This window comes from Magnolia sinica, chromosome 17 (genome assembly GCF_029962835.1).
Source record: "Magnolia sinica isolate HGM2019 chromosome 17, MsV1, whole genome shotgun sequence".
Taxonomy (NCBI): domain Eukaryota; kingdom Viridiplantae; phylum Streptophyta; class Magnoliopsida; order Magnoliales; family Magnoliaceae; genus Magnolia; species Magnolia sinica.
The window spans coordinates 15,774,189-15,801,561 of NC_080589.1; the positions used below are offsets into that span (position 1 = coordinate 15,774,189).

At 41.4% G+C, this 27,373-nt stretch overlaps 1 protein-coding gene across 3 annotated transcripts; it reads left to right on the forward strand.

Moving 5' to 3' along the window:
* Positions 1–1,811: 1,811 nt before the first annotated feature.
* LOC131230340 (zinc finger CCCH domain-containing protein 32-like) lies at positions 1,812–26,895 on the forward strand. 3 transcript variants are annotated; one of them, XM_058226211.1, is made up of 7 exons: positions 1,812–2,167; positions 2,275–2,420; positions 2,876–2,938; positions 3,432–3,551; positions 3,740–4,027; positions 4,130–4,453; positions 25,737–26,895. In XM_058226211.1, exons 1-7 carry the CDS (start codon positions 2,065–2,067, stop codon positions 26,142–26,144), a joined length of 1,452 nt encoding a protein of 483 aa, XP_058082194.1. In that variant the 5' UTR covers positions 1,812–2,064; the 3' UTR covers positions 26,145–26,895. The 3 variants fall into 3 exon arrangements, with proteins under 3 accessions (XP_058082194.1, XP_058082196.1, XP_058082195.1); XM_058226212.1 differs by having other exon boundaries at positions 1,813–2,167; positions 4,133–4,453; XM_058226213.1 differs by lacking the exon at positions 4,130–4,453.
* Positions 26,896–27,373: the final 478 nt, after the last annotated feature.

Sequence of the window (27,373 nt, forward strand, 5' to 3'; positions counted from 1 at the left end):
TGGACAATTCTGAGGGCTGTGTATCAACCATGACGCCGTGACAGATCATTAAATATCTCCCTAGCCTTCAAAGAAGCTGAAAGGGCCTTCTGTCAACGCGCCACTGCCAGTGCTATGGCTGCTCGCTGTCTGAACGCGCGAGATTAAGGTGACTCATCTGGGCCCTACTTTTAGTGGACCATGGTCCGCAAGATAAAGGGCTGTCGTAACTCGATCGTGGCAGCTCAGTCCCCAAACACGTGGCATATCACGTGCCTATCCAGGTCAGCGAGCATACCTGAAAATCACACCGTTCAGATGACCTTATGTAGTTTATCCCCTGAATTTGGACCACTTGAAAATCCGTTTTTAACCGTTCATTGCAGGGCCCACAATTGCAAGGCTAGGATCATCCACCATGCAATTTTCAGGATATGATCCATCTATACAGGTTCCAGAAATTTGGATGGTCTGGATTGGTTGAACATACGCCAGAGTGTCTGTGAAAGTGGGCCCGTGGCCCCATCATGGATGCAATGCCCCCATAACCGCTCCAAAGCCTTTGATCAATGGTCAAGAAAACAACGAACGTCGGACGGCTGGAACCATCCAATCTGGTAGATTTCGATGCTTATCATGTCAACGGTCTGGATCACCTTACCATGATCGAACGCGCCTTGTACGGACTGGACGAGGATTGCGTCCTACCCCGCTGGTCTCCAGCTGGGAACGGACAGGAGCTTTGAGGGACCACCATGATGTATGAGTATTATCCACACCGTCCATCCATTTTTTTGTATCATTTTAAATATTATAACAAAAATGAGGCATATATAATGCTTAAATGGACTACACAATGGGGATTAAATTCATACCGTTGAAAACTTCTTGAGGCCATAGAAGTTTTGGATGGAGCTGATATTTTTTTTTTCTCTTCATCAAGGTTTATGTAACTTTATTAATAGGTTGGATGGAAAATAAACATTACGGTGGGTCCTAGAAAATTTTCAACGGTGAAAATCATTATCACCGTTGCTTCCTGTTGTGTGGTCCGCTTGACCATTGGATTTGCCTCATATTTGGAATTTTACACTAAAATTATACGAGAAAATGTATGGACAGTGTGGATAAGATCCATACATCACGGTGGCAACTCAAAGCTCCTGCTCGTTCCCAGCTGGAGACGGGCGGGGTAGGACGCAATCCGCGTCCGTACGGACTGTTGCATTGGGACAAAATTCACGCTTTGATTTACGCACCAGCAGACCCTACAATTTCTCATGCGCGAAGAGAGGAATGCGAGGCGAACCGCAGTCTACCCACTTGTCCGCCACATGCACTCGATTAAAAACACGTGCAAGATCCAACCCGTTCATCACGTGTGAACCTCTAAGAAGATGCTCTCTACTAAAAAATCTCATCTTATTCACGTATATATCAAATGCGGACATCAATAAGCTTCTTTTAACCGTCCATTCTTTTGATCCACTCGCGACTGGCGTAGTTACTATCCCACACGGATTTCGAATCCAATTAATCCACACGGCAGAACCAGCGTACGAGCGGCTTAGATATTTCTCACGTGAGATAATTTTGCACGTGCGAGAGGCGAGTACAAAACGATTTCCACCGACTGAAGTTCAAATGGCAGATCGAAGAACAGGCAGAAGGTCACGCATGGAAAAGCCAGGGGCAATTTCGTTATTGGTGAGAAAACGAAGGCCATTTTTCAAAGTCATTCCATTCCCATCGGAATTTTTAATTGTTTTCGAGCCTTGAGACCCCTTTATTTAATACAACCTTTTCTTTTGTTTGGCGGGTATATAAAAACAAACAGACGAAAAAGGGCCGAGAAAGAGCCGAAAAAGATCCCACGCTTTGAAAACGGGGGAGAGAGAGAGAGAGAGAGAGAGGAGAAAGAGAAAACAGAGAAAGCGAGAAGAAGAAGACGAGAGAGAAAGAGAGAGAGATCTCGACCGTCCGTTCTCCTCCATTCTTCTCCTTCCCTCCCTCCGATCCGACCTTCTATCACCGTTCACAACATCCTTCCACCTCCTCTCCCCTCCCTCCAAATTCCACCCCGCCATGGAACAGATGTACGGACCGAATCGGCCTTCGATGGAACGGTCCGTCTCCGATCCCGCCGCATCGGACTGGAACTCTCCGGCCCCCGAGGCGGGGCTCGAAGGTGAGCTAACGACCCCTCCCGCATTGCATTCTGGTTTAGTTTCGATTTTTGATGAATTTAGGGTTTATTTGGTTTCCTTGGTGCTGATTTTTAATCGCATTGCTCAGAATCCATGTGGCAGCAGATGAATTTGGGGGGGCGGGATTCGTACCCGGAGCGGCCTGGCGAGCCCGACTGCATCTACTATATGCGGACTGGATTCTGTGGGTATGGTGTCCGGTGCCGCTTCAATCATCCCCGTGATCGTAGCTCGGTAAGTCCTTGATCCCTAATCTAATTGCTTAATTGAAGGCGGGGTTTGATCTGCACTCTGTTATGAAATTCGGTGTTGGGATGCTTGGAATGCTTAATTACTTTGAATCAACATCGGCAAAGGATCATGTTTTCACATTGATACACCGGAGATTGTGTACTGAATAGTGATGGACCCCACACAGTAATTCAGGTGAATGTGCGTCTTTATGCATATGAAGTGGGAATTCTCCAGCAATCCTGTTTTGAATGTGCATATAGAATCCCGTCCCCCATGAATTGACATGTGGAAGTCATTAGTACTTTTTGAACTTGTAAGTTCCTCTCATTGTCGTAATTGGTCAATTTGAATCTAGCATACTTCTTGGGTGTAAGATTTGCACTTTTGATATCAATGGTGTATTATTATTATTATTATTTGTTTAATGAAATGTGCAATGTGTATATCTTTGTCAGGTTGGTGGAGTTTTAAGAGGTGGAGGGGAATATCCAGAACGGGTTGGCCAACCTCTATGCCAGGTGCCCTTTTTTGTTTGATGGAAGTTTTGAGTGAATAACAATGTGGAACCATGGAATTCTACTCTACTTTTGGCTGGGCTGTGTTTGGACTCACAAACATTGAGTTTGAATTATAAGTTCAATAGAGTGGAAGTGACCAAATTGGTCTAGGCTCCAAATCACAACTGTGTTTCTTTCATGTTGGGCTTGAAAGCTAGGAATGCAATTATGATTGGGTTGTTGATGCATGATGGCCTTGATTTAGAATCACGTACTGGCTGGCTCCTAAACCAAATGTGTGTCGGAGGTTAGGCATGACATTTTGTATACTGTCACGAAATTCCCCAAATAGAGCTGTAAATGTAATAAATGCATCTTTCACATCCTATCATTAGAATGGAGAATTCATATGTATTGGATGAGATTTTAAACTATGATGATGACCGGCTAATTTGACGGATACCCACGATTCCATTCTTTCTAATCATTATTTTTCTTCTTTTCTAATTTGCAGTTCTTTATGAAGACCGGGTCATGCAAATTCGGTGCTTCGTGCAAGTTCCACCACCCAAGATATGGAGGGGGACCAGCAAGCCCAGTGTCATTAAATTATTATGGATACCCACTACGTCCGGTTTGGATTCATTCCATTTGTCACCATGCATTTATGTTTCACTGTTTTGTTTCGCACACTTTCCATTGTTGGATTTCTTTTGTGGTTATTAAGGAAGATTTCATTTGGAGATCTGTTGTTTCAATCTTGAGATACATGGGTCTCAATTAGCTTATGATGGGATTTAAGTGATGATCTTATTTGCGCAGGGTGAGAAAGAGTGTTCCTACTACGTGAAAACTGGTCAGTGCAAGTTCGGTGTAACCTGTAAATTCCATCATCCACAACCAACTGGCTTATCAATGCCAGCACCTGCACCTGCATTTTATCCGACGGTGCAGTCTCCTTCAGTTCCTTCTCCTCCTCAATATGGAGGAGTGGCCAGCTGGCAAGTTGCGCGGCCGCCGCTAATACCTGGTTCGTATGTTCAAGGGCCTTATGGTGCTTTGATGTTTTCTCCAGGGATGGTTCCAATTCCGGGTTGGAGCACTTATCCGGTTGGTAGAACTCTTGCTTTGGAATCTTTTATTTATTTATATGGGATATGGAAAATGTTCAAATTGTTGGCGTTCCTTAATTTTCTATCATTTGGTGTGAAGCAGCCACCTGTAAGCCCAGTAGCATCCCCTGGTACACAACACTCTGTTGGAACAGGGTCAATGTACGGGTTAACACATCAGTTATCTCCTTCAGCACCCGCATACCAAGGACCTTATTCACCAATATCTTCTGTTGCGGGACCTTCAAGTAGTAGTCAGAAGGAACACATGTTTCCAGAAAGGCCTGGCCAACCTGAGTGCCAATTCTACATGAGAACGGGGGATTGTAAATATGGTTCCACGTGTAGATACCATCATCCCCCGGAGTGGAGTTTGCCGAAAACAACTTGTGCCCTCAGCCCCATTGGCCTCCCTCTGCGTCCGGTACTCACCTTTCATCTTATTTTTGCTTCTTCCCAGCTCCAGCTCTAAAGTAGCTAATGTCCATTTCAACATCAACCCTTCTTGGAAGTGAAAATGAGAAATTTATGCAATCATCCAAGCATTATAATGCACTATTGCCTGGGATGCTGCATAAATTGCTTTTATAATCCTTCTTAAGAAAATATAATGCACTAGTGGTCTGGCATACTGTAGACTTTGTCTTTATTTTTCTATTGAGTGGTTGAATTTAGTTTATCATAAAAAAAAAAAAAAGAATTTAGTTTATCTAAAGTTACTAAAAAAGAAAAATCATCAAAAGTTGTGTGCAACCTTGCAATTATGTCCGTTTCAAAAAAAAAAACCTTGCAATCATACGTCACACTTGTTCACATAATGACATGAAAAAAGAATGTAGCAAAGTTACGATTTTATTCAAAGTTAAATTAATCAAATGTTATGTGCAACCTTGCAAGCAGGTATCATTCTTGTTCTCATAATAATACGGAAAAGGAATGTAGCAAAATTACAACTTTAGCCTATGTCCCATAAACATTTTAATGTATGAGTTATAGCAATGTTGCATCAAGTATAACGATGCGGTTTTGAGTACTGGTTACTATATGGCCTTATTGGCCTTAATCGTATTGCTGTATTGGTCACCCCTGTTACGTGATGCAGGGTTGAACTTGTCTGATTCAACAACAATATGTTGTATCTATCAACTAAGACATGTCTCTATGAGTCCAAAACAAGCTAAAACAACCATAACTGCTCCCTTTAAAAAAAATTGCCCCAAATCTTTTCATTTTTTCACCACTTTATTTTGATGGATTTATCCTATGCTTGGAAGATGAGAAAATGTGGACTACCTCTTCTTGCATTACACATTTTCTAGGAAAGTGTGGGATAGGTTCTTCGCACTAGTGGAAGTTAGTTGGTTATGCCTCTCAAGCTTGTGGATTTGTTGTCTATGTGGCACTTTGCTAGTCAGGGTGGGAAGAAAAGGAATATATGGTGTTTGGTTCTTTTGTCTATCACTTGGTCGATTTGGTCGGAGTGCAGTGTTAGGACCTTCAACGCCAAATCCTGGAGTCCAAATTAAGTGTTTTACAAGGTCAGGTGGTTGGTCATGGAATGTGCTAGGGCTGATTGTGCTTTCATTTGGAGCCCGTTAGAAGCTTGTTAGGGCAGCTGGGGGATCCTCTTCTTTGTATTAGCTGGATGACTTGTCATGATCGTTTTGCATCCCCCATTTTGCTTTTGGTTAATAAAGTTTCTAGCTACCCGTCAAAACAAAACAACTATGGAATAGTCTTAGAAGTTCATTTTATAATAGATTTAGGCTTATTTTGGGGATCAAAACACAAGTTTTGAGTGGGATTTGATGAATCAAATCATAATGGCTGTATTGGCTGGTAAAGAAAATGGAATGGATGTATTGGCTGGTAAAGAAAATGGAAGTAGAATGGACATTTTGGGGAAAATTGAAAGGAGGGGCAAGCTATTGCTTTTTTTTTTTTCATTTTTCATTTTGCTTTTGTAGTATTAAATGCAATGATGCTTGATCCACCAAGTCATGCTTGATTTGTGTTTGATTAGGGCCTATTTGGTTGAGTTTCTACAAGTAAAGATGACATATAACATTCTTATAAAAAAATGGTCATCTGATACACCATCGAAAACATGGTAAAAACACTAAGATGTATTCTCGTGTTTCACATTTTTTCTTATTTTCTTGATAAAATTTCAGAACTTTTTGGGCCAAAGAAGAAAATATTGGCTGATATGGACTTGTTTTGTTTGATATGGTCTGGTAAGCCCTGTATTGTATCACTTTTGGGCCTAGCCTATATCCCTCTAATCCTGATATTTAGAACCTTGGATAGCAGAGAGTTATCATTCATTTTTGGCTTCATACCTCCTGCAATTTCATTTGCTTAGGGATATATATCTAAGGAATTATGGGTTTTTCTCAAAGGCATCTCCTCTATATTGTGTAACACCATTTTGATGTCCATAGCTCACATTGCCCCTACATGACCACCCTAAACACAATTGTTGTGGTCAAATTTGTCAACTACGTAATGCATACCTCTGTCGTGCACTCGCATAGCAATAAACACTTATACTTTAGCCTGTTTGCTATGTTTGTATGTTTAGAGCTCTTGACAAAGCTAATATTGTCCTTCTTTAGAGGGGGTCTCATTGAGATTTGCAACTTGATCCTCTAATGCCACATGGAGTTTTGGCTTTTGATATCTTGTGTAGTCACATTTTGTCTCGTTCAAGTGATTAACCATTTGAGGGTGCTTGGTTCTAGCATGAAATGATGGGTTTGAAGATAAATGAAAGGCAAAAGCATTGCAACAACTCATGGAAACTCTGGATTCCACCAAAGTTATCTAGAAAATCAATAGCACATAGCATTTTAGAATACCTTTTCAACCCACATGTGAGACCCTCATTGAAACTTTTCTTGGAAGTGATGTGCTAGCCAGTTCCAAGCCCAATTAAAGGACAAGTGTTGACGTCTAGTGGGCAGATGATTTTAGAATTTTTGCCAAACAATCATGAGAATTCTTGTTTCAAATATGATTGGCAAAATAGGATTCATAAAGCCGACACTGAATAGATGGGATAAGGCTATAGAGGTGGTGGTGGTGGTCATGTTGATGTGTGGGCTCCCCATGATGATGTTGTAAAAAAAATAAAAAATAAAAAATTCCCTTCCAAATCCTTCAAAAACTTGCATTCTTGCATTTTTTTTGGGGGGGGGGGGATCTATTATAGGTTGCTGACACTTCATCATCTCCCCCATTCCATTTTTTTAAGCGTCTCCGATTCCATTGTTAAATCATGAAAAAGATGAAAACTTGTTAACATGTAAGTATGAAGGCTCCACAAACTTAACACTTGGGTATATACGCACATGGATCCAGTAGAAGACCCAAAATAGGAAATAGGTGCATCTTGAGCCTTTACTCTTTACCCTTCCTCGGGCCTTGGGCCATCTCACTAGTGGTTTTAGTCCTACTTTGATCTGTTTCACTTATGAAAGTGTTTAACCATCATAAATAGTGTTTTTATTATACTTGAAAATCCATGTAAAAGTGATGCGGATAAAATCTGCATGTTGAAGCGAGTGACCAAACTAATCAAATGTGGTTAAAGGCTAGTCGAACTGGGGTTTTAGTGGGATCACAGGATTTGAGTGAAGTAGAAGATTGTTGAAAGATTGGAATGAAGTGGAGTTCTATTGGCACGTCAGTAGCTTTGGGAAGTTTATTGAAGCTATTGTCCTGATATGTTGAGATGTAGGTTTTGACAAGGGCTTTGCTTTTGTAAGGTTTGCAAAACAGGTGGAGGCCATTAATGCTATTGCTGGCTTGAATGGTCGCTAGATTGTTGGTCACAGGTTGAAGGTTGACTTTGCTAAATATGGCCTAGATGTGCTTGACCATTGAAAGACTGCTTGAAACTCGAAGGAATGGGAGGAGGAACCGAGAAAGTTAGGAACTCTGTTTCTCTAGTCGTGGTAGGGAGAGATGGTCGATCTGATAAAGAAACCTTATCTCCCAGTTACACTGAAAGAGAAGAGCAGTACCCATGATTTTGCAGTATCAAATTAATTGGAGTTGACGAGGGGCTAATCAAGACTTGTAAATATGGCTCCAAAAGTTGTTGGTGGACCTATACAAAATTTTCATTGGAGAGCTAGAGCAATGGCCCAACTCCGTTTGGGGGATTAAAGGAGTTGTGAAGGTCAAAGTGGTCCAAGAATAGAGCTTGTATTGTGCAAGCTTCTCAGGTTGAAACTGTTTAAATGTCGTAAGTTGGAATTCTGGATCCAAGCCCTCTTCAGTCCCTGCTGTTGTGGTAGGAGGACTTGAGAGATAATTTTTGAGAGGTTTGGGTATTCTTTAGAGGTATTCCATTGCATGCTTGCACTAAAGATACCTTGAATCCTTTGGAGTGGCCATTGGGTTGGTTTTGGATATCGATCCTTGTTATTACAGCAATGACTCTTTTCTATTGCAGTAGGGTGAAGTTGAAGATGCTAAGTCCTAACAATTTTTGTGGTTATCTGATTGTATAGGGTAGAAGAAATTCATATTTGGTTCATTTCAAGAAGACCCGTCTATTGACCGGAGACACTCTTGAATCCAACACAGGTGATCTCTCTTTTAAAAATGGGGCATATTGCTGCTCTGTGGAAAAGGGGGAATTGGTGCCCTTAGCTTGGTTGTAGTCATGGATGTTGGAGAAAGGTAAAGTGCCGGTGTCATTGTAATGGGACCTTGATAAAATGGGGTTTGAAGATGATGAGTTGGTTAACTCGAGGGAAATGGTGGTTGAGGATGGCTTCAAAGTGACAATTGATGAATGTACCACGATTGAGTATTATGGCAAACAATTGACACCTGGAAAGGTGTTTTGACGTCTAATGCAAGGGACATGCATCATTCTTTCATCAATGCCGGTAGGGTTTGGCAATTAAGATAGGATGAAAGAGGGGTAGAAGATGAGGGATCAAGGTAAGGAGAGATTAGAAGAGTAGAGAGACTTAGTGCATCAGCCCTCTACCCATAATTTATTAAAGTTTTTATATAAAATTACATATACACACACACCTCAAGATTGTTTTATTACACAACCACCCTCATAACTCTGTATCTCAACACTCCTCAAGCTAGCTATATATATTTATCATGTTAAGCTTGCTGAGAACACACTCGAACTTTGTCTATTAACAAGTTGATTCTCAATTGTTATAAATGGTAGACAGATTTTGAGAGAACTTGCTCACAGATGAAGTGCTTGCCAACTTCAATGTCTTTGGTACGATCATGCTGGGTTAGATTTTGAGCAATATTGATAGTTGCCTTGTTATCAGTTATCATAGAATAGCTTAATAGGAGAACTTGCCATAATTCTGAAGTCCTGTATCGTAACAGAATTTTTACCACAATAACTCTGCTACACCATGTGCCATGGCCCTGTATTTTGCTTTTGCACTAGACTTAGCCACTATAGCCTGTTTCCTTATCTCAAGATCCTTTCTACAACCTCCAAGTGGGGAGCTGACTCACCACACTTATTGCAAATGCTATATTAGGTTGAGTATGTGATAGATAGAGTAATTGGCCAACCAGTCTCTGAAACATATTTCCCTGTTCAAAAAAAAAAAAAAAAAAACTTTGGCTCAGCTTATGATCAGGATCAATGGGAGATTCTATCGGATGGTCACCTAGCTTACCAGTGTCTTTCGACAAGTCCATAGTATACTTTCTCTAAAAGATGAAGGTACCTTTATTCTTTTGCCAGAAATTCCTTCAGGTCTTTAATTTCCTGGGAATCATTTCTTGTCACCACAACAATATCATCCACAAACAATCACAGCAGTCGTCAACTGTCCTCGTTGCATTATAGAGAGAGTGTGATCAGTGTGACTTTGGGCATAACTAGTCCTCTTCACAGACTGACCGAACCTCTGGAACTAAGCTCGAGGGGATTGTTTAAGTTCATAAATATTCTTTAACTGACAAACTTTTCCTTCATCGTTGGGAAATCTGAAACTGGGTGGAGGAGCCATATATCCTTCCTACTTTAAGTCTCTATGAAGGAATGCATTTTTCACATCTAGTTGATAAAGAGGCCACCAAAAAAGGCAGCAAGGGACAACAATACTTGTATGGAGTTCATTTTGTCTATTGAAGCAAAATTTTCCTTATAGTCAATCTGATGTAGAGCGAGTCGCGGACAGTTTCATGGCTAAGATGGATCAGAAAAGGCCCGGTCGACGACAGAAGTGATCCGGACCATCGGACCTTAGATCGGGCGTATCTCGCAATCCGGGATGAGTTAGCTGACGTAAAATATATGATTTTGGGGTAGAACGAGCTACTTTAGCCAACCAACCCAGCTACGCCGGGTTGCGCAGCCCGGAATTGCGAAAAACCCCTTGATTGATGGTCGTTTCCCTGTTTTAATTTCGTTTTTACTATAAATAGTAAGTTTTAGTTTGATTATAACTCTTCATCCGTTGGGCTTTAGGAGTTGCGCCCAACGTGAAAAGAGCTTAGAATAATTAAGGGAACGGTTTGGTGAAGCCAAATAGGACACTTACTATTTTTGGCCGAAAACCTTGCGCACTAGTAGACATCACGACCGTCTATAAATAGTAAGTTTACTATTTATAGTAAGTCGCGGATTCTAGGAGTTTGAGTTGTAGTTTGATTATGATTTCTTTCCCATTGCTTGATACCCTTATTTAAAGGGTTGTGAACTCGTTTTTAATCATTCATCAATCAATTTCGAATTTATTAGAATTTATTTCTATTTTCTGCTTTCTTTCCTCGTGGATTCGAGAAGTCTCTGTGAGGAGTCCAGAGAAGTTCCGTGGATTCGGAATAGTTATCCTCTTGAGGAAGACAGTGCTCGACCTCACGTCCTCCCCTGCGTCACAATCCCATAGGTCTGAGTAAGCCCTTTAGCAACGAGTCTGGTTTATATATTTCAATGGATCCATCTGCCTTGTGTTTCACTGTGAAGATCCATTTGCAATCTATTGGCTTTTTTTAGGGAAGTCTACTAGTTCTCACGTGCCTTTTTTTAAAATCAAAGCCCTTGTCTCTTCCATCATAGCCTTATGCCACTTTGGATGGGAAACCACATCTTGGAATTTGGTAGACAAAAGCACAAGAGAAATTGAAGACAAGAAAGAATTATAGGTAGGAGATAGATGTCATGGATGAAGGACACATATTACTTGGTTATGAGGAATCAAAATCAGGAGGTGGATGTTTCTCAGTGCTCACCCCTTTATGGCCTCTTGAATTTACTTGGAGTTCCTTCGTCGTATCAGTAGTAGTATTAATAGGATATTTTGAATTACTTGAGGCATCAGTTGATGGACTGCAAGGAATATGAACAAGAAGAGGACAAGCTAGAGAAAGATGCCTTTCTTCCTTCTCACTAAGTTTCCATTGAAAAGAGGCAGGCTTACTAAAAAAGAAAGGCATGAATTTTTAAAAAAAGAAGGTGATATCCACAGTCACAAACCGTTTTCTCAAACACAAGATCAAAACACTTGTATCCTTTTTGAGTGGTAGAATAACCTCGAAACACCCTAACTGGCTTTTGGATATGATTTGGTCCGGTTTGGTCCCAAGACATGAATAAAACATACACACTTCCAAAGACCTAAGGAGGAACAAGGAACATATGCTGATCTAGATAGAGAACTTGAATAAGGAGATTTTAAGTTCAAGACCCTAGATTGCATACAGTTAAGAAGATATGCAGCTGCAAGAATTGCATCCGCCCAAAAACGTTTTGGCACATTCATCCCCGTCAAGAGACTCCAAGTAACTTCAAGCAGATGATGATTTTTCCACTTGGCGACTCCATTTTTGTTGAGTGTACGGGCAAGAACTTCGATGTATCATCCCATACTCGGCCAAGTATGCTCACAATGAGTCTTCAAAGTATTCTCACACATAATCTGATGGAAATATTTTGATATTTTTGTCAAAATGTGTGAGTACCATCTTATGGATCTTTTTCTAATAATGTTTGGTACTTCATCACCATTCTTCTTGAGATGAACCAAGTATAACAAGAGAAATCATCCATGAAGGACATGAAATATCTTATGGTTTTCAAATTTCAAAGAATATTGCCGAGAAGTACTTGTCAAAACTCTCATGATATTGTGACCTTGCACTTAATTTCGTGGGCTTAATGCTTGCCTGATTGCTTTAGCTAAAAAACCAATTTTCAGAAAACTCATACATGGCGTGTCCTCGCAGTCTATCCAACTCAATGACGAAAGCTTTTTTCCTATAGAGCAAATGTAGGATGATATCAATCTATCTTTAACAAGAATGTTTACCTGACTTATTTAATTTGGATGGCCAAGTTCTTGTTAATGAGAATGAAGGCCAAGGACATGTAAATGGAGGTAAAATTATGATTGGTAATTCTGTGCATGATGTTCTTGCGAGAGTCAAAGAGGTTGAGAAAAATTAATCGGAGTAAGCAGTGGAGATATTGGAATCACTAGTAAGATCGTCACTTTAGGAGTGAAAAGTCTGTGATCAAGGATAGATTGAATTGCTTATGGTATAGCTTTTAGGAACAAAAGTACAATGAGCCACCCGCTTCACACGGGTGGGGCCCGTCTCACATGAACCACCCACCTCACACGGGCCGCCCACCCCGAGTGTCCCCGCATCCCACAGGCTACCCCACTCGAGCCTGGTGTGAAAATGCCCCTACATTAATCACCCTTGGTGAGGAGTCTCGAACCTGAGACCTCCTGCTCTGATACCAATTTGATTCAGGACAATTAACCACTTGCTCTAAAAGCTCGAATTGTTAGAGTATGGTGAATCAATCCCTTGATCTCATAGCCTAAGCCCCACATCTCATGGGTTAGGACCTCGGCTGAAACCCCCTCGTGGGCCCCAAATCACATGGGTACCGCCTCACACAAGCCACCCACCTCACATAAGCCACCTGCCTCACATGGGCTGCCCCCCAGTGTGTCCTCACATCCCACAAGCTACCCCACTCGAGCTCAGTGTAAAAATGCCCCTGCATTAAAAACCCTTTGGTTGATATAAGTGGAATTTGATGGAAGTTCAGTTGACATTTGTAAAACTCGCAAATATTGCAATTGGAAGGTGTTGAAAACAAAAAGGAAATGGGGGAGAGGGATAGGGAGCTTGTAGTTAAAGGGGTGCAACACTTGGGAATATCTTATAATGGCTCATAGAAAGGCTCAATAGATTGTTCCAAGAGTGAGAATCGGGATGAACTTGATACCATGATTTCAAAAGGCAAACACAGGGGAAGGAACTGTATAGAACTTGTACTTTGGATTCACAAGGTGTTCCATATCTGTTATGATATGCCCGTAAAGGCCGATACGTATAGGTAACGGCCATGACCGTTACGCGAAACAGGGGTGAAGCGGGGCAATTGATTTTTTGGGTCCGAATCGGCCGTTACGGTAGCCGTAAAGGCTATTACGAGCAAGGTATTCCATATCGGTAACGGTGGCCGTAATGGTTACCACCATTACCGGTACGGGTTGTAACGGTGGTTACGACCACCGTAACGGTTGAAAATTTTCTTTCGCTCGAAAAATTTTGAAAAAATATTTAGAAAATCAAGAATAATGTAAATATTCCAAATATGTATTCATTTTTTGTTTTGAACATATTTATGGTAGTGTAACGGTCCACTCTTTGCTGAGAGTGTTGTATCAGGCTGTTTAGGGAATTTGTGAACATGATTATATGTATCTAATGTTTGCACATTACAATAAAGCATTAAAACTAGAAATAAGAAAATTTGCATAAATACTACTTTTTCAATTTTTTGAAAAAAAAAAAGGTCATCAGAGCTTTCTCAAATCATTTCAATCTAGGGGTGTACACAAACCAAGCTAGCTCGGTTAGCTCGCTCGACTCGAAAAAGCTCGACTCGACTCAGTTTGAAGCTGAGTTCGAGCCGAGTCGAGCTGATTTTTTGAGCTTGAAAATGAGTTCGAGCTTGACTCAACTCGGATTGAATCCAGCTCGAATCGAACTCGGATCGAACCAGTTTGGTGACTTAGTTACTTTGCCATTGATGTTGCTCACCAACTGTTTGATAAAATGACTCAACGAGATGTGGCTGGTTGCAAGGAAGGTTTCGCTGGTGGTAAGGAAGGTTTGGCCGGTGGCAAGCAAGGTATGTACATTAAACAAATACCTTCTCTCTCTCTCTCTCTCTCTCTTGGGGTTTTATGTTACTTAGAAGGTGTTTGATAAAACACCTGTAAAACCATTGCCTTTGTTTGTAAAACAGTGGGTTTTTGAAGTTGCAGTTCAGGTGTTTATGGAAATGCCTCAATGGCGAACTCGGCTCGAACTTTGCCCGAGCTGTTGACTGAACCGAGCCGAGCTGGCCAGTCAGGCTCGAGGACCGAGCCGAGCCGAGTTCGAGCTGAGATGAGCCAGTGTTCGAGCCGAGTCGAGCTGAGGCCAGCTCGACTCGGTTCGACTCGATGTACACCCCTACTTCAATCTACGATTTTAATATTAAAAACTATATTAAGTGTGGTCGAAATATATTGTAAAATGATCTAAAGAGAGTTTTTGGAATGAGAAAAGTAAAAAAAAGGGGGAGAAAAATGGATTTAAATAGAAAAAAAAGTGGCCGTTTTTCGACTATTACGGGAGTAATGGTCGTTATGCCCCGTAACCATGGTGTGTCGTAAAGGCTGTTACATAAGGTAATGGTGGCAACTGTTACATGTTATGGGGTCGTAATGCCTGTAACAACCGTTATGGGAATAAATGACCCATAATTGCTGTTAATGCCACATTACAGCCCCTATAAAAGGTCATAATAGCCCTGTAATGGTCTATTACGGGACATATACCGGTTTTTCATACTTTTTAATCAACATTACGGGGCAGATACATGTTTTTCAGGGTTTTTTTTTTTTTTTTTTTTTCCATTTAAAAAAAAGAGAAAAAAAGAGAGACCGTAACGGTCGTTACTGGGCCGTAACAGCCGTTATGCCCCATATCGTAAAGGTAACAGTGGTGGCCATTATGGCCACCGTTACCGTTACGGAACACCTTGGTGAGGACTATCATCAGAAGAAGGATGAACAGATAAAGGAGAAACATTACTTGGTTCCAAGGAATCATAATTAGTGAGTGGGTTTCTCGATATATACTCGTAATTCCTTTGCCTGTGAGTGTTGGGTTGTATCAATATCAGTAGTAGTATTAATAGGATGCCCCAGATGAACTAGGGCAACAACCGATGGACTGCGAAGAACAAGGACAGGACAAATGGGAGGAGGATGCCTCTCTTCCAACTCACCCAACTCTCCGTAAAGAGAGGCAAGATTCTTAGAGAAGAAAGGCATGAATTTAGAAAAGGTGACATCCATAGTGACAACCCATCTCCAGACACAGGATTAAAGCACTTGTATTAATAGGATGCCCTCTATGAATTGGGGCAATAACCGATGGACTGCGAGGAACAAGGACATGACAAATAGAAGGAGGACACCTCTCTTCCAACTCACCTAGCTCCCCCTAAAGAGAGGCAAGATTATTAGAGAAGAAAGGCATGAATTTAGAAAAAGGTGACATCCATAGTGCAAACCGTTTCCAGACACAGGATTAAAGCACTTGTATCCCTTTTGTGTGGCAGGATGACTTAGAAATACACACCAAATGGCTTTTAGGTCTAACTTGATCTGATTTGGACCCGAGACACGAATGAAACACCCACCTACCCAAAGACACAAGGTGGAACAATGAAAGCAGGTTGATCAAAGAACCTGATATGCAGTTGTAAGAATTGCATCCGCCTAATAAATGCTAACGTGCATTCCTGTCAAGAGACTTGAGTAACTTCCAGGAGGTGGCTATTTTTTTTGTTCAACCACTCCATTCTGCTAAGGAGTGTATCGAGAAGAGCTTTGATGTATCATCCCGTACTCTTCCAAATAATCTCGCACTGCGCCTTTAAAGTATTCTTGGGATTGTTTGATTGAATATTTTGATATTCTTATGGAACTAGGTGAGTACCATTTATGATTATTTTTAAAAAAAATGTGGTATTTCATCATGAGTCTTCATAAGATATAATAAGGTGCAGCGAGAGCAACCATCTATCAAAGAAATAAAATATTGGTAGCCACCTCTACTGATACAACGTGAGCTGGTCCCCATACATCTTAGTAAACAACGTGGAATGGGAACAAACTTATTTAAACTTGGTGAGAAAGTTGATCTACGATGTTTGGACATCTCACAAACTTCACATGTATACTTCCTCATTTGTGAGACTGATGGGGACATCACGCGCACATGCGCACGCCGCCTCCTATGCACGTACGGAAGGAGAGGGAGGGCCCCACCGTTGATCTGGCTCGATGACGACTTCTAGGGAGGGCCTCCTAGTTAGAAGACGAAGTTTTGGTTTATTAGAGTGGGCCTGATAATCAAGTAAAGCCCATCATGAGATCTTATGATCGGGGCCCACTAGTCGGATTAATTTCATATTTTAGGTTTTGATTATTTATGTTATTTAGAATATCATGAACGCTTTAGATTTCTTTTATTAGTTTTTATTTTGGTTTACTTAATCGCCAAGTAATAGGTTGCGCATATGGTGCGAGTTTTGAGATATAGGGTTTTCCCTATAAATAGGTACCCCTTGTAGTTCTTTTGATTCATTCAAGTTTAATAAAAATTCTTGCAAATTTTTTTTTTCTACTCCCTGAGTTTCTGAGTTGTGGAAAAATTCAAGTGGATGCAAAGTTCTCCCTTTTCGAAAGGCTAAATTCAAGTGGATGCGAAGCCCTCCCTTTTCGAAGGGCTAACTACCGTGGTGTGAAGCCACGTTTATCCCAATCCGCTCCTCCATCTTATTTCATCCATCCGTCGATTATGTTTGCCTCAAATCCACTTGTTTTACAGCTGTTTGTCTTTTGACAGCCAGTTTTTAGAATCTGGCCCTACAAGAGGGCTGAAACTTCGACGGAGCACCGCGCCTCAACTGTATGTCGGATTGCCATCAAATTTGGAGGGTTTGGAGACCCCTTAGCCGACCAAGGCCAAGAAGTCCCTTTTAGGATTTGGGCCTCCTCCACACATGCGGCCCCCTACTGTACACGTGCGCCGGTACCCTGCCCCATTGCCTGCACGCGGGATCTGTTCTAGGTTCAGGATTTCCTTCTCTTTTCCTTTTTCTTACCTAGTTTCATAACCTTAGTCCTAGTTTGCATTATCCATAATTTGTTTATTCTTTTTTCTCATCCTAGGGTTCCTCAAATTGAAATTGGGGAATCCTTTGGATTAGGAGCTAATTACTATGCATATGTGGCTGAATTCTATTTCCCTTTGAGTATCGTTGGGCTTATAATTTTTATTGTTCCAGCCCTAGCCTGTGTAGGCCTGGACCCGCATAGATTCCCCTTAATTAAATGTTTGGACTTTCATGTGGGATATGGAATTTGTGTAGTTGTTTCTGAACTAATGTGATCTTAAGCTTAAATTCTTACACATCATATTTGAATTTCATGTCCTACATCAAATTTGGTATCAGAGCTTAGGGTTCTTGTAGGGGAATACATTACATGTTTAGGGTTAGTTTGTTTGAGTCCTTCATGCATCCAGTTTCATCACATATAGCTGTTTAGAAGTCCGTAGTCCCTGATATTAGTTGCTAAAATTTCTGTTAGCAGGGAGTAAGCAATTCACATTGCTGTAACTTTTTGTTATTCCTGTATTTCGCCAACTATGATGCTGGATTTTAGTAACACTACATAGTTTCCCTCATATAGAGTCTCATAGCATCATATAGTCCTTATCTAGTTGCATGTAGTCGTCATAGAAAGTCCTTAGGTGGAGTAAGCAAGTGTATGCCCACACGTATGAGGCATGTTTTTGATTTGCATCCTACTCTAAACATGGAACAACTGCTACAGTCACTAAACAAACTATCCCAGCCGATCAAGTTTGTGGGTAAGCACTTGGAACAACATATAGACTAATGCTTTGATCAATTTGATGTGCGCATTACCCAACTAAAGGCCTCCGTCGGGACAACCCCCCATTGGGGTAGATGTTCAATCTCAGGCAGGTGGCCAGGAGGATAAACCAATGAATGGAGTTGGACAAGGAATTAGTTATGGGCGTGCACCCGTGCACCCACCCTATGAGGGACATTAAGATCATTATTTTGAGGGGTAAAACATGTGCGACCTTATGGTTGGAGCGAGTGCACCAGAGGCTAGTGTAGAGTTACCCACTAAGGCAATTCCGGTAGTGGATGAGTTTCGTGATGTCTGTCCTGATGATCTACCAGATGAGTCTCCCCCTAGGAGGGAGATAGAGCACACCAGAACATGGGACACCATTATACCTACAGTCGAATTTGCATTTAATAGTTCTGTCGATAGGTCCACAGGTCTCAGTCGTTATGAAGTCGTTACTGGTTATAAACCTGGAGAACCTATTGATCTTGTTCCTATGTCACTCTTCCATAGGTGGTCAGATCCTGCAGAGTCTTTTGCACATCACATTCATTCATGACATCAAGAAATCAGGCAGAAGATCACTACTAGTAATGAACATTACAAATTTTCTGCAGACCAGCATGAACATTTCAAAGAATTCAATATTGGGGACTGTGATGGTCCGCATCAGGCCCGAGCGGTATCCTCCGAAGGCCGTTCGTAAGTTATACGCGCGTAACGCTGGACCCTTCAAAATTATAAAACGAAGCGGTCTCAATGCATATGAGGTAGATCTTCTACCTTCCATGGGAATTAGTTCTGCATTCAATGTGGAGGATCTATTTACTTTTCAGGGGACCACTGATACTTTTTCCGGCTTTTCGCCCACTCATTCTGATTACCCAGATTTATCCCTTCATCCATGGCCCCCTCCCGACCCATCTTCCCAGCCTCTAACTCCCATACCTACCATTCTCGACCAATTTTCCCAGCCTTTATGTCCCATACCTACCTGTTCCAATCCATTTTCCCAGCCTCTAACTCCCATACCTACCCATTCTCGACTCATTTTTTTAGCCTCTACGTCCCATACCTACCCATCCTAACCCATTTTTTCAGCCTTTACCTCCCATACCTACCCTTCTCGACCTATTTTTTCAGCCTCTACATCCCATACCTACCTGTCCTAACCCATTTTCCCAGCCTCTACCTCTCACACCTACTCTTTCTGACCCTTCTTCCAAGTCTCTACCTCCTATACCTAACCTTCACACGCCTGGAGAGGAAATAGAGGATATCATGGATCAACAGATAGTTTCAACGTCGGACAGTAGGATTTAGAAGTACCTGGTTAAATGGAAGTCACGCCCAGCTTCAGACAGCATGTGGCTCACTGAAGAGCTTCAGAGACTTGATCTTGATATCTTGAAGTGGTTTAGGAATTTCGCCAGTGGCGAAATCTTCGCAGCTGGGGAGAATTAATGGAGATATCACGCGCACGCATGTACGGAAGGAGAGGGAGGGCCCCACCGTTGATCTGGCTCGATGACGACGTCAAGGGAGGGCCTCCTACTTAGAAGACAGAGTTTTGTTCATTAGAGTGGGCCCGATAATCAAGTAAAGCCCATCATCGAATCTCATGATCGGGGCCCACTAGTCGGATTGATTTCATATTTTAGATTTTGATTATTTATATTATTTAGAATATCATGAACGCTTTGTATTTCTTTGATTAGTTTTTATTTTGGTTTACTTAATCACCAAGCAATAGGTTGCGCACATGGCTCGAGTTTTGAGGTATAGGGTTTTCCCTATAAATAGGCATCCCTTGTAGTTCTTTTGATTAATTTAAGTTTAATAAAAATTCCCGCAGTTTTTTTTTTTTCTCTCTGAGTTTTTAATTTGTGAAAAAATTCAAGTGGGTGCGAAGCCCTCTCTTTTTGAAGGGCTAACTACCGTAGTGCAAAGCCACGTTTATCCCAATCCACCCCTCCATCTTATTTCATCCATCCGTCAATCATCTTCGCCTCAAAACCACTTGTTTTGCAGCTGTTTGTCTTTCTACAGCCAGTTTTCAGAATCTGGCCCCGTAGGAGGGCTGAAACTTCGACGGAGCACCGTGCCTCAACCGTACGTCAGATCGCCATCAAATTTGGAGGGTTTGGAGACCCCCCTGGCCGACCAAGGCCAAGAAGTCTCTTTTGGGATTCGGGCCCCCTCCACACGTGCGGCCCCCTACTGCGCACGTGCGCCGGTACCTTGCCCCGCTGCTTGCACACGGGATCTATTCCAGGTTCAGGATTTCCTTCTCTTTTTCTTTTTCTTACCTAGTTTCATAACCCTAGTTCTAGTTTACATTATCCATAATTTGTTTCCCATTTTTGCTCATCCTAGCGTTCCTCGAATTGAAATTGGGGAATCTCTTGGATTAAGAGCTGATTACTATGCATGTGTGGCTGAATTCTATTTCCCTTTGAGTATCGTTTGACTTATAATTTTTATTGTTCCAGCCCTAGCCTGTGTAGACCTGGACTCACATAGATTCCCCTTAATTGAATGTTTGGACTTTCATGTGGGATATGGAATTTGTGTAGTTGTTTCTGAACTAATGTGATCTTAAGCTTGAATTCTTGCACATCATATTTGAATTTCATGTCTTGCATTACTATTTGCATCTCATTGGGCCACCTCACTATGTGGCAACACATGACTTGTAGTTGCCACATGCCTCTTCAAATGCCACCAGATGTCACATGTCGAGTATTGATTGGCCATGGGCTAATTACCTCTCTGCACCACCTCTCTAGAAAAGGCAAAAAGGTGATAAAGAAAGAGTGTAAGACTTCATAAAAGAGTGAGATAAGAGAGAGACGTGGACCTCCAACAGCTGTTGGAGGCTTTGTGATATAGCTTTCTTCTTCTTGTTGTTCTTCTTTTCACACGCACTTCATAGATAGTAACTTGTCTATGAGACATGGGTGTTTGTTTCAAGTGAGCGTGTATGCAACTTTGTTTCCGCAACCCCTTTTATCCTCCTACAACCCCTACCACACACATGTGCATTCAACCCCATGCAGAGGGTCCCCTTGAACAATGGTTCTGACATCGGAACATTTGATCATTTGGACCCCAATGGAGCAACACATGCTGGTGATCCTAAGTTGCGCCAAATGCAAAATGAACTCAGGTGTCATCACCCACTTTACACCCCTTCTCTCAGGCAACACCTCTTTTTGTCATAAAGTTGGAAGGAGAAACTTTGATGCTCCCACAAAGTGTGATGGTTGATATGCTGGCACAAACAAACTGTAAACACGTGCTATAAAAGTGCCATAAATCAAACCATTCAAATCATGGGTCCTACTAAATTGGCCATAAACCAAAAATTTTACCTAGTTAAATGGACAATTGATGGACATTTAATGGCAGGTTACTGTGAGGATTTCCACTAATCAAAGACTAGAATCTTTCAATCCATACTGATTTTGGAATGATGACATGTCTACAATGATCAATGCTATTTGGATGGTTTAATTTGAGTTCATGCATGTTATGTGCATGTTTGCCGAATGCCTTTATATCAATCATCTCTGCAGAGAATCAAATAATTTCCTGTTGGCAGCATAAGAAAACGCTGATGTAGTGCCTCAGGAAGTATAGAGAATGAAACAGAGCAGTTTTATTACTCTTCACTTCATCCTCTCTCTCTCTCTCTCTCTCTCTCTCTCTCTCTCAAGAATATACCGCCAGCAGAGGAGTTGAATAAAATTACTAATAAAAAAGAAACGAATATATGCAACTCTTTTTCTTTCCTGTGAGATTTAATGTTTGAAATCTAGTGCCTTTGAAATTGCGAGCTTCTCAATCTATTAAATCTGAGAAATCTTGCTTGAAGTTTGAGATAATCAAGATTTTTTGAGATTTTCATTTTATCTTATCTTATCTTATTTTTCCTTTGTAGAGAGCATGACATATGTGTGTGTGTGCGCGCGTGCGCGTGTAATGCAAAGAGCATGATATTAATATAATGTTAATTTTTATGGTGTTAGTATTAAAGTTTATCGGGTACCTAGCCTGACCAGATTTTAAAATGGGCCTAAGGTGGTGGAACTGAACATGACCATTTTTTTTTTGGTTGAAAGATGAACCTGACTGATTATTTAAACGACTTCAGAAGTAAAACCAGACCCATATAGATCAGGTTGCATCCCTCGGGTTCCCACAAAGCTGGGCACCTGTTTACCATCCTGCTGGCAGAGGTGTTGAATTGTTGAGTCTCTTCCATAAAGTATCTAGGATTGCCGCTTGGGCTAACCCGATGGTCAAGCCCATGTGGATCTGATCGTGGAAATTGGTTTCATGGAAAATTCATTCCTTTCTCTAGGTGGCTGAATCACTCTTGTAAAGTCAACGTTTGCGAATCTTCTGGCCCATCATCTCTACCATCTTTAAAATTTTGGTGGTGGTAAGAGGCTTGGGAGTTGAGAAGATCCAAAGGGATTTCCTACGGGAAGGAGAAGATGCAAATTCCATCTTTTGAGTTGGGTCAAGGTGTGACAGTCCAAATCCAAAGGGGGCATAGGCATCAAAGAATTCATGAAAGGTCGTGAAAAGAATTGGGTCCTCTTGTCTAAGTGTTGGTGGAGATTTGGGGACGAACAAAGGGCTCATTGCTGGCAAATATAGCATAGGGTGTAGTTTGGATACCAGGTGGTGTCATTAGATGAAGGGGCTCAATGTTGGTGGTATTTCAAAGGGAAACCCAGGGCAGTCCAGTGTGGGTGGGATGATCCAAGATGATCAAGGCATAATCATCTTCATTTTCTCTAGGCTGCTTCAGAGTTGGCACTAATCAACCGAGCTGGAAGCATTAATTACTGGTCTGAAACTTATCAAAGGTCCTGTGGATCATCCCAGGATCATCATCAAAGGTGACCCTAAGAGTGCAATATTGTGGGTCTGGGCCATCTTAATGGAAGCAACAATTTCTTATAGTGAAATTAAAGGATTGGTGTCTCATTTTTTGCCTTCTTTTGATCTTGTTCGCAGAGAAGCCAATTCCTTGGTTGATTTCTTTGCCAAGGTGTGATCTGGGGTTATTTGTATATTGTAGACTCCTATCCATTGCCTCAATGCATAAGGTTTCCCTTTTGCCTTTCTTTAATGGAATCCGTTGCTTATAAATAAAAAAGTGAAGAGGAGATGGATTGTCGACAGTTTTTGAGGCAATCATAGAAGATATTTGCTGCAATAGGAAGACTGCTTGTTGCTAGATTGTTTGTTAATTGGTGAATCCAAATAAAGAAGCTCGATAAAGGACACTTTTGGAAATATATGGAGTCAAATTCTTCGCAACCAGAGGCTTTGATCGAGAAAGTCAAAGGATCGATTATTGAATGAGCCACAATATCATTGACATTCTGTGGAATGTCGGCTTACTAGTTCGGGTATGAGTGGCCCAATCTGGTGCGGTAAAGATGAGCCTTTTGCCTCAGTTAAACGATTTGTTTAACCTGTTGTAGGCTCCCCTTGTTTCCAAGCTCTGGGCCTTTGCTTAGTTTGCTATGGTTCTTGTTTCTTGGAGCTTTTCCCTGTTTTCCTCGGATCTTGTATCCAGCTTTTTTAGCAATAAAATTTCAGTTACTTTCTAAAGGAAAATAGAATAAAATAAAATTCTCGCAGCCACATAATTCAAGTATAGTTCCACATGCATGCCTATTTATTCCTACGTTCATGCTCCCCTATCTATAATTAAGGGCTCAAGATAAATTTCTTCTTCTTCTTCTTCTTCTAGGCATTTCTGAATGGATGAATGAAAGACTTTAGTATTAAAGTGATTGATCTTCAACAGTATTCAATCAAGTCCAAAAAGGCCAGCTTCCCAGCAGATGAAAGAGCATAGCTTTTTCTTCGACGAATAGAAGAAGAAAGAAAAGATTCAAGTGTTGGAGTTTGCTTCGATGGGGTTTGTGGTATTGTGTAAAACTGTGCAGTCATAGAAAGACGTCAAATATCCCTAAGAAAATGGTTAAGACCCCATGGGAAGGGAGAAGTTTGTTTGTCCATCAGTTGAATTTTGTGATTCCCTTCAACGCACACATGATATAGGATTTAAGCACAATCCTGCTCCCAATGTTTTCCACAGTGTTCAAGCCAACATTACCTGCATGGCTGTCATCAGCATCAGCATCACCATCATACTCGTGCCCTAGCTAAATGGACTTGTCTCTGAATGTTGCTTAGCAAAAGTTTGGCTGCTGGCTGCTGGCATGTCATTGGCTCACCTCCTTTATCCTGGCTTGGGAATCTGATGTGTTTCTATGCTGTGGAGTATACTATCTGCATGGCTCTTATTTTGAAGAATAATGGGCCTTTAATGGCTCTATTTTGAAATGCTCATTTTCGTGTGTAAGAGCTTTATTGGGTTTATTTCGATGGCTTTCCACTGTCAGGTGGATAATTGGGTTGGTGACTTCATTGGTTGTGGCATCTTCTTTTCACCATTTTGGGACATGCTAATTAGCTCAGTGATTGGAACCGTCATTGAAGGGTTGAATGGTCATGGACTCATGGCCTTCATTTTCTAGATTGTTTGCATCGCTGGAGACATCATGCCAGCCATGATCCTCACTTTATGCACTAATGAGTATCATCACATTGATGAGTTATTTGCTTTATTGTCCATGTAAATTATTTTAGTCATGTCTGGCATTTCATGCATATTAAATAATGAGCCTCACACACAATATGGTCTTCATCTACATTAGGATCAGGCTTATCATCATTCAGATGATGGCTTCATGAATCCGTTACTAGTTTGGGCTTTGATTAAATGAACAACTTGTCATTCTTCCACAGCTACATGTTTCTCAAGTGACTTGCATTATTGTCTATATACCTATACACATGCATGTGAATATATGCTTTCATCCCACGGTGGCATGGCATGAGGTACATTCCCACCCCCTCCCCTTATCAACTCCAACTTCATAAATAGGGAAAGGGTTACTGTTGGCACCAAAACCCCCCTATTTTCCTTTTGAACAATTGCTGTATTCTTTTCCTAGCTTTCTATTTGTTGTCCACTTATCGAAGGGTTAGAATCTTCCAATTAAGGATGCTTTTGGGGATCTGTCATTCATGGTAGGATTAGGAACCATCTGAACAACGGTCTCGATCATCAAACCATGGACCCGCTTGGACGGACTGTGAGGACACTAATTTATATCCTGATGCACAAGCATCTACAACATTCATTGTACCTGATGGTTCCCGAAAAGCTCACATAAATGGTTCACAGACTGTGATTCTAACTGTAATGGCCACCTATGAATTTTTTGAAGTATATGTTCTAGGTCAGAAGCCAACATGGATGACTGCAAAGTTTTTCATTGTTATACCTAATCGAATATTTTCTCTTAATGTTGAGTTGTTATAAGAATAATTGAGACCGTGATAGTATACCCACTACCCTTATTCTGAGACCTCCCATCCTAGCTGCATGACTTTTCTCTCTGCTTCACCCAAGTCTTTTGTATTGAGAACGCCACAAATGGCCAGTAAGCTTCATGAGTTCCAATTTGTACTGTTCACACTGCTTGAATGAAGAGAATTCACTGGTTTGGAGCTTTTACTTTTATCTTTGTTGACTTGGTTCTGGGTAATTGTTTGTACTTGATAGTTTTGTTTTTAAAATTGATTAGTTGCAAGCCATCTTTGTAACCCATCTTTTGATTTGGCAAACAGGGGGCCCGCCCTTGCAGTTTCTATGCACAAAATGGGATATGTAAGTTTGGGCCAACTTGCAAGTTTGATCATCCAATGGGAACACTGAGTTACAGCCCATCTGCATCTTCTCTTGCCGATATGCCAGTTGCTCCATACCCCGTTGGGTTTTCAATGGCTAAACTGGCTCCATCATCCTCATCCTCAGAGCTGCGGACAGAATTCATGGCCGGGTCCAGCAAGGATTCTTTCTCAACCAGAATGCCATCTTCATCGGACAACACATCAAGTGGCTCAGTTGGTTCGATTTTCTCAAAGGGTGGTGGCTCAGTTCCACAGCTGCATGTCCAACTCTTGGGTCAGAGTTCTGCTCCTTCAAGCAGTAGCAGTAGTATGGGTCACGGCAGTGAGAGCCTTGGTTCAAGCTGAAGCAGGAACCCAAACCTATTTCTTCACACTCCGGATCAAATTTCATGAACCCCGGTATGTTTTCCGAAGTCATTATACTCCTTGGAATTTAATTTCCCCATATATCTTTCTCAGATAAGAACTTCGCTTCCAATTCTTGAAGGTTCCATTATCCGATCCACTCCCGGTCATTGTCCCTGTGTTCATATGATCTTTTATATATGGCCGACTTTTTCATTTTGAAATAAGCTAGCCATCCCTCCTTAAATAGGTATACAATCGTCCACCTCTCTTGCCCAATAACTACCATAGAAAGCCCTTTCATAAGGTAAAAACTGCAGCCCTCTCTCTTTCCCACTCTCTGGCTCATATGTCTGCCGCTTTGGTTTATGCTCCGGCCTTTTTGAAACGAAAAGGACCAGGTGTGTTCTGGGCAGTCCCACTTTATTTTCTCCTTTACTTTTTCTTTTTTTCCCACAGTGTGCTCAGGTCTTCTTCCTCTTATTTACTCCTTTATTTGGGAACATGCATCCGATCCCAGCATTTTAAGCTTTCTGAAAAGTAAAACAGGGTTTGGAAGGTTTTCTTGTTCCCCCTTTTTTTGCCCTAGAAGTTATTATGAACAAAGGAGGATTAGATACTCTCAAGGGGCATCCTATCTCTCCCCATCTGAAGATGAGGGACCATTGTTGTTATGTAATGATACTTGTACTGCTTGATAACAGTCTTACATTATATTTAAATAAAAGAAGCCCCTTAAGCTTTGTATTAATTATTTTTCTTCTTTTTTCTGTTGTCAATTACTAAGCCTGTTTTTGGAAGTACCTTGGGAAATTGGATGGGCAGGTGGGTGGGATGCTACCATAGCATAAACCTCTTTGTGATGGTTGAAACCTTAGGCTGCTTCATTTCGATGCTGCTATTTGCTGGAATGCGAGCAGCGTAAGAGGTGGGCAAAATAACATTTTTGATTCATGTCTAGCCTGACTAGAATGTTGCTCCCTATGGGGAAGCTGCTGGCTTTGAGATGCAACTAATAGCAGGTGTGCTCCACGGGGCCTGAAATCTGTCTCAAACTGCGCTTTTCTCCTGCGGCAGAGTTATGATGTCTGCCCTGCAGTTGGTGCCGAATCACCATTTGGGTTCACATCCAAGCGGGGCCCTTATTTTGAATGAACTTAGAATAGTTAGTGTATTTTCTGCAGCTCCATTGTTATTGATTTTGTTAGCGTCCAGATCTTTGTTTTGTG